The following is a 12,731-nucleotide window of genomic DNA, read 5'->3' as shown; positions in this document are numbered from 1 at the left end:
CCCAGGGTGCTGTTCTACAGACATCACTTCTAAAGTGAAACAGGCATGTATTGTAAAAGCCTAGGCTTCCAGGTCCCCCTCTAGCCTTGCCTCATCAGGAAGGATCATATAAAAGGAATTGTAAATCTCTCCATTCATTTTTGGATGCAGACTGTGATGCTGGCAAACTTGTGCAACCCACAGAGTTACGTAATCCCTTTTCACAGGAGTCCTTGTTAAACTCTCAATTTGCCTAAGGGACCCAGTGCAAGAAAGAGAAAAGGACATGGTCCTGAGGTCAGACAGAAGCAGCTCCAGCCTCAGGGCCTGCCTGTCAGCCACACTGGCTGTATGGTTTTGGGCAAGCTTCTGAATTTCTATGAATTGCAATTTCTTCAACTGCAAAAGGATGACACCACAACGCCCATGGCAAGAATATGAAGATGAAATTAAAAATCTCTTTCACAAAGCGCCTAGCATGGTGACTGGTATTTAGCAGTTGGAAATAAATGTCTGTTCTTTTCCCTTTTGTATATTATCTGGTATAATTTGAAAAAGTAAGGGTTTATTTCCTCTAGTATTCAATTTAATTAAAGAGCATTTATTAAGAGCCGATTGTACGTGAGGCTTAGGGGAAGGCATTAAAGAACACAAGATGAATTCTACACTCTGGACTGAATATAAATAACTATGAAAGCTACTTGATGAGTGTTATGGGGGGAAAATGAATAAAGCACCATGAGAACATGATTAGAAGCTATTAAGTGTATAATCCAGATAAACTGTCTACTTCATGGCTCTGCTTACCCAACACCAGATGAAGTTAAAATGTGGTTGTTAGCCACCTAACAGGCTCTGCTTTTCCCACTCCCAGGTACCAGAGTGAAGGCCATAACAGCCATAATTACTAGTTCCATTTGTCCAGAGAAACAGGAGTGAGTTGGAAGCTCAGCCCAAAGAGAATATGTGAAATTCTAGGCTGAAAACTTGAAAACGCAAACTTGAAAACTGGCAACTCACTGGTTAAGTAGGCCAATGTGGACGGCAAGGAGAACAAATCAGTGCTTGATTTGTCTAGTGGTATTCACGTGGCTAAAACTCCTACTGAAGATGGAATCTTGCTTAGCTTAGAACCCCAGACTGTTAGGAGAATCTGTAGGGAATGTTTTCTGCACAGAGCAACCTTCTGAGGCTCACATTTTGCTCAACTGCTCTTTCTTGTGTGTGTGTGTGTGTGTTTTTTCCTACAGAAAGTGCTATCGTGGTTAAAATCCAAGGTTATTTTGATGCATGGCAAGCTCTCCTCATCAAACCAGACATCTTCTTTAAGATTTCTTGGCTATACAAAAAGTATGAGAAGTCTGTGTAAGTAATACAACTTTGGAAGATTTATGAGTACAGTTGGATTGGGTTTTTTCCCTTGTGTCTTTGCTGTTTTTGTTGGCCTCTCAGGTAACTTTTCTGCTCTCTAGAGCCCACAAGGGAGCTGTTGTTTAAGTTGCTGATAAACACTTTTTACAGCAATTTGGCTGCATTTGGCCAGACCAGAGAGTAAATGAAGCCTCTGGCTGGGCAGCTTCTCGGCGAGGGGGCTGAGTGTGTGGTCTGGGAGCTTCAATTTGGGAACTAGGACACTAGTGTATTTTGAGTTGAAGAGAAGGGTTGACTGATCCTGTCAGTAATATCTGTCAAAATTATCTTTGCACAACTACAAAACTGGAACCATAGAATCAATTTATAGTTGTGTTGTTTCTGAATGAATTTAACATAATTCAACTTGTAAGAACTGACAATAGTCTCAATAGAATTTTTTCTTAATGAGTATAATTAACTTCAATAAAATGTTTGTGGGTTTTTGAAATTATGTATCTTGTGTTTTGGGGGTCCTGAAATTGTCATTAAATGGCTTTGTTTTGATCTTAGAATCATCCAGCAGAAAACTGGACAAACACCCAGTGGCCTACAGGCTAATCAATGGGTTTGTAGAGTACAGGCAGCCAGTCACTAAACACTGCTACCTCTAACCACCAGTGGGAAGCCTGTGGAATCTAGAAGCAGGAACTCCTGTTTTGTGTCCTGTTTCTAATGGCCTTAGGAAGTTATTTAAAATAAGATATAACCTATCTTCTAGAGTAGGGGCATAGGTTAATGAGATCATGTAAGTAAGGCCATTAGCATACAGCATGGCACATAGAGGGTACTAAATATGTTAGTTTCTCCCTTTCCTGTGTTCATATCTTCCTCAGATGTTCGTAACCATCTCAAGTTCTCCATCTCTAAATGTCTCCAAGCTTGTCTGAAGACCTGACTTTATTCTACTCGTGGATTTTGAAATTCAATAATATTAGTTTCTAGAGAAGAAGCCAACTTGATGTTGTTTTGTTTATTCTCTCATGGTTGAAAAGTACTAGGTGAATGTTTTAGAATGTTTTAGACACTTGGTTCTTTATACATTTCATTTCCACCAGAGCTTATTTGTGACTTGAAAACAAATAGATAAAAGATTCATCTTTTCCCTGTGATCAGAGTTGGTGGCAGTGGTAGTGGTCTGAAGAGTTCATTACATAGTTCTCAGTCATTAGTTTAGTCTTGGTCTTGGCCATTGGACCCATAGAAATTTATTGTACGAGTCTGTATAAGGGTTTCTCTTAGGTTTCTGCAGTTCCCTCAAGGAGCTCTCTATGAATTTAGAGGCTAGGGGCATTCCAACACCTCCCAGACCATTCGGGGCCAGTACTCAGATGGGAATGCTATGAGCATTCTCAGCCTACTAGGAAGAGGGCACCACAGCCCAGCTGAGTGAATATCTGTTCTTTGTACATAGGAGATGCTCAGCAAACATTTGATGAATGCATGGATCAGTAGGGTATTTAAGTGTATAGGTGAACATGTCAATTAGAATTTGGAAGATGGATTTATTGTACATTTAACGCAATACAGAACATTGTTCCCTGGGATAAGGGAACAATACACTTACAAAGAACACATACACTTAAGGACACAGATAAGAAAAATTGAATTTAGATTCAAGGTGACTTTATTTTTCATCCAGTCTGATCCCTTCACTTTAAAAGGATGTAGGGCCCAGAAACTTAAAGTATCTTACATAGAAAGAGAACAACCTGAACTAGGACCTGACCCCACCCCGTCCAAGTGTTCTTTCAACCACTCTGCCAAAATGCCTGTACGTATTTATGCAGCTGGTTATTCATTCAACACATATTAGTGTTTACAATGTGGCAGAAACTAACAAGGCATGAGAATAAATATCAAGAATGATACCTAGTCACTAGAGTTTACTGTTTAGAACAGGAATCTCAAACTCAACAGTCTTCAGGACTAGGCAAATAAAAGCAGGCTATGGGGGCCGGGTGCAGTGGCTCATGCCTGCAATCCCAGCACTTTGGGAGGCCAAGGCGGGAGGATCACCTGAGGTCAGGAGTTTGAGACCAACCTGACCAACATGGTGAAACCCTGTCTTTACTAAAAATACAAAAAATTAGCTGGGCATGGTGGCGGGTGCCTGTAATCCCAACTACTGGGGAGGCTGAGGCAGGAGAATGGCTTGAACCCAGGAGGCGGAGGCTGCAGTGGGCTGAGATCATGCCACTGCACTCCAGCCTGGGTGACAGATTGAGACTTTGTCTCAATTAAAAGAAAAAAAAAAAAGCAGGCTATGGGAATGTAAGACAAGGGAATGGAGGTGCCTGTGGCAAACTGAAGAGCACCTGACAGCACTCACAGGTTTTTTTGTTTTTGTCTTTTTAATTTAAACATTGTGCCTGCCAAATCAGAAATTGGAAAACATTGCTAGATTTAGCCTTTTGATATCAATTTTTAACCCTTAACTAGAAGTCACAGGCTTGATTTTGCTACCAGTATCCAGAAATCTTAGCTAACTCTGGCACCTTAACATGAAGTATAGGGTCTATGTAATTTAAGGGTATTTATGAAGAAATAAAATAGTAATTCACTTACTCATAAGCACCAGTGGTTTCAGTTAAAGCAGATCATTTGACCTAAATACATGGCAAATAAATCTGTTTCGCTAGATGTCTAAACTGAGTACAAACAGACAATATTTTGACTTTTTTTCCAGCAAGGATTTGAAAGATGCCATAGAAGTTCTGACAGCAGAAAAAAGACGCAGGATTTCCACAGAAGAGAAACTGGAAGAATGCATGGACTTTGCCACTGAGTTGATTTTAGCGGAGGTACTGACCTGAACTAACCGTAATTCCCATGCCACGTATGTTATGACTGTGTAGAGGTGTGTAAAGATCCCCTTTTGCAACTGTTGCATATTTCTGCTTTTAAATACTTTCTCTAGCAGTTCTGTAATCCCAATCCAAATAGCCCACACATTAGATATTTCAGTAAGGCCTTTAAGGCTGGAACATTCTAGTAAGACTGACTGCTAAGATTGTGACTCTTCGGTGTAACAATATAAAATATGAAAACAAGTTGGGGGAGGCCAAAGACACTACATACATAGACAGTCGGCCTAATCATTCATCTTTCAGCTAAAGATTGTCATGTAAAATGTCCACAGTCAATCACAGATACATGTGGTTTCTGTGATTTCATTTTGTTGAGGTTGTTGATCCTTGAGTGTCACCTCCCCTCATTTTTTGAAACTTTGATTCACTTTTCCAAATTTTTCCCATCTTCCAATTGTTCAGAAACGTGGTGACCTGACAAGAGAGAATGTGAACCAGTGCATATTGGAAATGCTGATCGCAGCTCCTGACACCATGTCTGTCTCTTTGTTCTTCATGCTGTTACTCATTGCAAAGCACCCTAACGTTGAAGAGGCAATAATGAAGGAAATCCAGACTGTTATTGGTAAGAATTTATCAAATAAATAATACATCTTAAAAACAATTTCTTCCGAATGTCCATTTCTTATGTCCTAAGAATCTGATATCAAACATAAAATTTTTTATAATTCGCTCCAAACAATAAAGCAAGACATTCTGTCACATTTGATTATACCAGATAGACTGAAAAGATAGCTTTTTCTGTGTTCTTAATCATAAAAATGATGCGTGCTCACTGGGAGGAATTTAAATCACAGAATGATGTGTAAAGCAGTAAGTGACATCCCCCAATCCTTTCTGCTCTCCTCTCCAGCCTCGTCCCCACTTTCCCGTGGCAACCATTGTTAATAGTTTGCTGTGTATTTGCTAAAATCTTTTTCTAGCCGGGCGCGGTGGCTCACGCTTGTAATCCCAGCACTTTGGGAGGCCGAGGCGGGCGGATCACGAGGTCAGAAGATCGAGACCAGGGTGAAACCCCGTCTCTACTAAAAATACAAAAAAAAATTAGCCGGGCGTGGTGGCGGGCGCCTGTAGTCCCAGCTACTCAGAGAGGCTGAGGCAGGAGAATGGCGTGAACCCGGGAGGCAGAGCTTGCAGTGAGCCGAGATTGCGCCACTGCACTCCAGCCTGGGCGACAGAGCGAGACTCCGTCTCAAAAAAAAAAAAAAATCTTTTTCTATTTGCCCACAAACACATATTTATGGTTGGATTTGTCCATTTTACAAAAACATGGGATCATATACGATGTTCTGTCTACCTTGTCAGTTACAAAAGACTTTTGTGGAATCTCCCAGGGAGATTATCGTCCCAGGGAAATGATCGTCTATCATTTATAGCACTGTTTCTGGGCTTCAAGCAGCCTCTTCACAAATGAACTTCCAGTTTGTGGCAGAAGGAAGAGGAGAGGATGACAGCAAAGACAGGGGAGTGATACATTTCCCTCTCCACTCCAATCCGGTGATGCTAGTAGCCCCTTCCTCTCCCCTGCCCTCTGCAGGGGAGCTTCCAGGTCCACACTCAGGTCTTCTCCAACTCTACCGCCTTACTGCTCTGTCTCCGCTTCAGTTTCATCCTGCTCCACTCTTCTACAGAAACAAGGCCACCTTTGAAAGAAATCAAACTTGCTTTCTGGGAGAAAGCAGAATTCCTCATTTGACACTTCCTTCACATGAGTAATCTTTTAGGAACACATTTCTTACAGATGTGAAGAGACATCACAGAATGTGGACTTCTCTCTCTTACAGACCCTGCAAAACAAGTTATTTGGTTGTAGAAGGGCCTCATCTTTTTCAAACCATTGGAGTGCTGCTTGAAATAGTTAAACATAAGGGAAAATTTCATCAAAGGGTTAAATATGGGAGAGAAGGGATATGCAGATGCCTCACACAGGTGGGAAGTTTCCCGGCAAGGTAGATAGCAAGGATAAAGAATAACATCTGGACTCCAAATTCCAGAATGTTTTCTTGAATGCCTCCTATCAGGTTCTGTGCCAGGTGCAGGGCTACAGCCTTGAACAAGCCAACACCACCCCTGCACTCACGGGGCTCATGGTCTGGTGGGAAAAAGAAAACAAGCTCAATACAGTAAAGAGAGACCGAAGGAGGGTGTTCAGGGAAACCATAAGCCTTTAATACATATTGAATACAATTTATTTGAGAAGTGAAATGTACATGTACATGTTAATGTTCCCCTAACACTTCAAAAGGCCTCTGCAAAGATGGAAAAGCAGCAGAGCCATTTGCAAGCATCCATGCTCCCTCCTGTGTGCCACACACAGACTCGGTAACTAGTGAGCACCTTTGGTCACCTTCTCCATCATCTTCTTTTCTACCTCCCGACCCCAGCTATACAGGCCCCATTAGACCCTTGAGTGTGCCAAGGGCAGTGTGTAAGAGGAAGGGCCATGAGAAGACTGACCAAACTAGACCTTTCCTCAGTGGCTTCGTTGTATATGAGACAGGACTGCATCAGAACCCTGGGCCATTTTTCATCCTGCAAAAGTGGCATCTCTGAAGCTTTACCATGTCTGGGAATAATCTAAGCCTCTTTGACCAGTGTCAGGTTAATCTGAGACAGTGAGGGTGTCCATCTATCCCCAGCTCACCCGGGGCTGATCTGAGGCACCTGTTTTGTCGTGGTGGGGAGAACGTCCTTGTCACTCTACTGCAGGTCTTTCTTGATGAGATGCAGAGACACTATCAGTGACATGTATGGGCAGATGACTGCACAGGTAACCAGAAGAGAAAATTTCATTGAAATAGATCAAATCTGCCATCTCACTTCGACTCTGCAGCAGCCTGTGCATCGTCTCTGGGATGGTTGTGGTGCCTGTTTGCTCATAAGTGAAGGGAGGAAATGAACGTCCCCTACAATTTAGAGTAGGGAAGAAAAACTCAAAGATTTCAGAAAGCAGGCAGATGAGATGAATGTTTGAAGCAGATTGGGTGTGGTCTAGATGGAACTGTACGACGTATGCCCCCTCTAAACAGGTAATTGGCCACTCAGCGTCAGCCCATTATTGCTATGTGGGAATGTAAGTTCAGTGTCACCAAGTTTTCTGGATATTCAGGCTTTTCTATAAACTCCTCCAGTTTTTAAGGTAATTGGCTTCATATCTGAATTTTTATAAAACACTCTGTGGACCAAGCATAACATATTTGACCCTGGTTGCTGGTGTGCATTAGAATTAGAGCCACAATTTTTTTCAACCAAGAGCAAACTGTTCTGTGGAAAAAATAGAAGCTTTAATACCAATCACACATGGAAACTAACATTACCTTCTTTGTCCCTTTTATCTGTTTCCACAGGTGAGAGAGACATAAAGATTGATGATATACAGAAATTAAAAGTGATGGAAAACTTCATTTATGAGAGCATGCGGTACCAGCCTGTCGTGGACTTGGTCATGCGCAAAGCCTTAGAAGATGATGTAATCGATGGCTACCCAGTGAAAAAGGGGACGAACATTATCCTGAATATTGGAAGGATGCACAGACTCGAGTTTTTCCCCAAACCCAATGAATTTACTCTTGAAAATTTTGCAAAGAATGTAAGAGCCCTTCCTTAAAACTGAGTGTGCCACTCTTGAAAATGTCAACTGTTAAATCCTCTCTGGTTCTTCGTGTTTGCACCATAAATGTTTCATTTTTCTTACTCATTCCCTCTGCCACCTCACCAGGAGCACACATGTCTCCTAGCTTGGAGCAGGGCTACCGTATTTATCCTCAAGCCTTCAAGGATGCTGGGTCTCCAGCTCTAAGAAATATCTACATGGTGGCCACAAAATAGGTCAAAATGTGAAAAAGCTGGGCCCTTCATTTGGCTAAAATGAAGTGATTTTTGTTTAACTCAACCAACCTATTTTTCCATTTAAACTTTGTCGTATGTCATCACATTCAGCTATAGCACCATCTGAGCAAAGGAAAGTCCACTACCGCTTCAGATGAACATCAAATGAGACCAAAAGATTTGGTTTTTGCAAAGTGCCTTTGGCTCATCAAATGGCCCAATGAGCAGTAGGTCCCATTCTAAATAGGACTTAATAATTAGAAGAGAGACAGTTTTTCTTTTTTTATAATTGACGTGTACACTTCATTATGTCAAATTTTAGGCAATATGTTTTTCAATCTGAATTACGTACACAGTTCCCTAAGTGCCCTTTTTTCAATTTGCTTATGGTGTAGAAACATGATGCTAAATAGTTCAGTACAAAATTCATTTTGTTTCTATGCGGGCAATCCAGATAATGCTATGTAAATCAGTCAACTGATCAACAAAAATTTATTGAACATCTACTATATGCCAGGCACTAAGTCCAGATGTGGACAAGACAGATGTGGTCCTCATTAATTTTCTGCATAACTAAAAATAGTTAGATGCTTGGCACTGAATAGACCAGGAATCTACATCTTTGCTTGCCTTTGTCTCTTATATGGTGTCACACAAAAATAATCTTTGCCTTAGTGACTTATAAAACAATAGTAAATCTGTGGCTATTCCACAGAGCTACCTGATAATACTAACACTTGCTGTAATAAGATTTGGTTTGCATTGCTTTAGCCCAGCACATGAAAGGCAAAACTGGGGACTCTCTGAGGTTGGGTCAGATCGCAAGGGGTGAATGAAACAGGACAGAGAAAGGGCTTGAGTTCCAGTTGTTCATCTGAGGGGGTGGAGGGCATTGTGGCTGATAACCCCAAAACAGTGTTCTGACTGACCCATGTTTTCAGAATGAATCAAACAGATACTGAGTGACTCTAGCCTTTAATATTCTGGCTAACTGTCTGATCATTTTCATAGGTTCCTTATAGGTACTTTCAGCCATTTGGCTTTGGGCCCCGTGGCTGTGCAGGAAAGTACATCGCCATGGTGATGATGAAAGCCATCCTCGTTACACTTCTGAGACGATTCCACGTGAAGACATTGCAAGGACAGTGTGTTGAGAGCATACCGAAGACACACAACTTGTCCTTGCACCCAGATGAGACTAAAAACATGCTGGAAATGATCTTTACCCCAAGAAACTCAGACAGGTGTCTGGAACACTAGAGAAGGCTGGTCAGTACCCACTCTGGAGCATTTCTCATCAGTAGTTCACATACAAATCATCCATCCTTGCCAATAGTGTCATCCTCACAGTGAACACTCAGTGGCCCATGGCATTTTATAGGCATACCTCCTGTGGGTTGTCACCAAGCTAGGTGCTATTGGTCATCTGCTCCTGTTCACACCAGAGAACCAGGCTACAAGAGAAAAAGCAGAGGCCAAGAGTTTGAGGGAGAAATAGTCGGTGAAGAAACTGTATCCACCAAGGCCCGATTCCACCAAATGTGCTTTGAGAAGGATACGCCTTCATTAACAAAATGTATGTCTGGTTCCCCAGTAGAGCTCTACTGCCTCAACCCAAGGGGATTTTTATGTCTGGGGCAGAAACACTCAATTTGATTAGAAAGACCAGGCCAGTGTCAGGGTACCTGGGGCCAAACCCACCTGCTAGTGTGAATTAAGGTACTTTAATTGTGTTTTCTGTGGAGGTGGAACAGCAACACTCATAGTCTTTGGAGAAATACTTAGAAATTCAGCGTTTGACCCTTCCTGTGAATTAAGCCCAATTAATTCCTGTTTGTCCACATATGATCTGTCTGTGGCAAAAGTTAAATCAGAGGAAATTCTTCCCCAGTCTGTCGATTTATGCCTCAGCCACTTGCCTGTGCTACAATTCATTGTATTACCTGTAGATTCAGGCAACACAAACTATATATAATCATCAGGTAATACAAACTAATTTAGTAATAGCCTGGGTTAAGTATTATTAGGGCCCTGCGTCTGCTGTAGAAAAAAAAAAAATTCACGTGACGCACTTCAAATTCAAATAAAAATCCTTTTAGCATGTTCCCATTTTTGCTTAGCTCAATTAGTGTGGCTAACCAAGAGATAACTGTAAATGTGACATTGATTTGCTCTTACTACAGCTTCAGTGATTGGGGGAGGAAAAGTCCCAACCCAATGGGCTTAAACTTCTAAGGGGTACTCCTCTCATCCCCGTATCCTTCTCCCTCGACATTTTCTCCCTCTTTCTTCCCATGACCCTAAAGCCAAGGGCAACAGATCAGTAAAGAACATGGTCAGAGTAGAACCCCTGAAGTATTTTTTAATCCTACCTCAAAATTTAACAGTTACCTGAGAGATTTAACATTATCTAGTTCATTAAATCATTGTATGTGGTCATGGATAAAATGCACACCTTGGAATTCACTTTCTAAAGGAAATCAAATGAATGGAGGAACTTTCCAAACACCACTTTACTTGTGTTATACAGCCAATATAACTATCTCTACTGAATGTCATTGAAAAACTAAAAAATTAAACTTATTTACAAATAGGTAAATATTTGTCATTGAATCCATTGTCATCCCATTTGACTATTCTTTTCATCCTACTGTCCAGTAATAAGCTGAGTATAAGATGATAGTGTAATCTGCCTGAAAGCAGGAGCTACTTTCTTTCTTTTGTGATCTATCTCCATCCCCATTTCCCTGTCCTGTTTCCCTGTATTCACTCCCAAGCTCAGTTCTGAATAGACATTCCTGCTCAGAGATACTCCCAACTGATGCAGAAACCAAATAAAGAGGTAGGTATTCCAAGAATTCAAGAACGGACATTAGTAAAGAATAAAACATTTATTTGAGCTTAGAATTGTTTGGATCATCTATATGGCCTAAAAATATACTGACTAGGCCTGTGTACCTGAATACGTATGTAGTCAGGTCAAGACAATCATCCAAATAATTTAGACCCCTGAAAGCAAGGCCAGGATTTGCGATTTAATGTGTCCCAATTAATTCACTTGAAAATTAGTAACACTCTGTTTACGTTGCCTCTGGCTGGAGCTGCATGGTGGAAGAAGCCCAACTTTGGATCCATGTACTTCACCCATCCAATACTCTTGGGACATTTATGTGTATTTTATCTGTATATATGAAGCCAAGGTCTATGTCTACACAGTCAAAGTGAAATGAATGTTTGTTATAGCTGTACATGGATAACTATTTTGCAGGTACAAAAATATCCTGGGGGAAAACTGGGAGTGGAGGGGTGGGGGGTGGGAGTGAGGGACATGGGGGAGGGACAGGAAGAGGGGAAGTGTTGGTTTGAATGATCCAAGCAAACTCTCCCAGAATCAAATTACCTGGAGAGTTGTTCAACTTTTCACTCTGCTTAGCCTGTATAGACAAACCCCATATGTTTGTAGAGGCTCGGCCTTGGAATTCTGGAGTACCATTGGCTTTTCAGTAGGCTGATGAACACATATTTGAAAATTCTATTATCTCTTCAGAATTTTACCTCATTGTTAAGTGCTTAACTGTCACTCTTGAATGTGCAATGTACTGTGGATTCCATTTTCATCAGTTTTGAAAGAACTGGAATGTGTAAATTATCAGTGAAATGCATGCATATAAGGGCTCTATCATTATCAAATTGTAAGGACAATTGTAACCTTCTATATCCTTGGGCATACTAGACACCCCCATGCCTTCATTGAGATCCCATTTTCCCCCTCTCAAGTGGAAAATAATCACATCCAGCAAGCTCTCTCATTATTGAGAAATACCACTTGGAAATTGCCATTTTTTTTCCTAAGCAGCACCTTTCACTGTTCATGGTGCTAATATTCCACAAAAGCATGTGCCATTGGCCCACTGAAGGATAGAGGGACTCTTTTCAATCTGTATCAGCTGGGCTCTGGGACTGAATCTCTCACCTATTCTTGCAGATAGACATACTAATTAAACCTCGTCAAAGTAATAAGTCAAATGGAGCGTATGATGCTTTCACTTGCTCTTAGCTCAAAGAACAAAGTCAAGGGATTAACCCTTCAGGGCTCGATCCTGTCAGGGCTTGCCTGTTTCAACTTCCTCATTTCCTTTCTGCAGCTTCTAGCAGATATTGGCCTATTCTAGGAAGTCAATGGCCATAACCCTGTTTCTACCAGGTCAACAAGACAATGGAATGTATTTAGACAGGGCAACCCCCATTCATCAAGTCCAGCCCATTAAGTATACCCTGCTCTCTCCCATCAAGAAAACATTTCAAAGTGCAAAACAAATGAGAGTCATAAGAAAACGATAATTATCATAAGAATAACCTTGAATCCACTGTGATTTATAACCAAAAGCAAATGTTTCACAAACCTCAGTATTTTAATTTGTTAGCAAAACATTTCTTGCAAAGGAGGTCTTAATTACAAGGCATGGCACCTGAGTGCCTGTGGTCCAGGTAATTTTTAAAGTTTGTTTCAGCTCTGCAACTCCATGAATAGGGAGGCAGTGGACCCCTGAATCTGGGCTCTGGCTTTTCGTAAGAATATGCTTTGGACGAGCTGTTTTAGCTCTCTATATCACAGTTTTCTCATCAATCCAATGGGGATAATAA

General features: G+C 41.2%; 1 protein-coding gene across 1 annotated transcript in view; it reads left to right on the top strand.

Moving 5' to 3' along the window:
* LOC116481527 (aromatase) overlaps nucleotides 1-9,786 on the top strand; it is a 31,860-nt gene extending 22,074 nt beyond the window's left edge. Inside the window, exons 5-9 of the mRNA XM_032174249.2 lie at nucleotides 1,230-1,344; nucleotides 4,079-4,193; nucleotides 4,662-4,824; nucleotides 7,607-7,848; nucleotides 9,099-9,786. Of these exons, the coding sequence (XP_032030140.1) occupies nucleotides 1,230-1,344; nucleotides 4,079-4,193; nucleotides 4,662-4,824; nucleotides 7,607-7,848; nucleotides 9,099-9,347 (884 nt within the window). The 3' untranslated portion in view covers nucleotides 9,348-9,786. The remainder of the gene's footprint in view (nucleotides 1-1,229; nucleotides 1,345-4,078; nucleotides 4,194-4,661; nucleotides 4,825-7,606; nucleotides 7,849-9,098) is intronic.
* Nucleotides 9,787-12,731: the final 2,945 nt, after the last annotated feature.

The sequence above is a fragment of the Hylobates moloch genome, unplaced genomic scaffold (assembly GCF_009828535.3).
Source record: "Hylobates moloch isolate HMO894 unplaced genomic scaffold, HMol_V3 SCAFFOLD_14, whole genome shotgun sequence".
In the NCBI taxonomy this organism is placed as follows: Eukaryota; Metazoa; Chordata; class Mammalia; order Primates; family Hylobatidae; genus Hylobates; species Hylobates moloch.
Note: the sequence above shows the minus strand (reverse complement) of the source record. Positions and strands in the feature narration are given on the sequence as shown.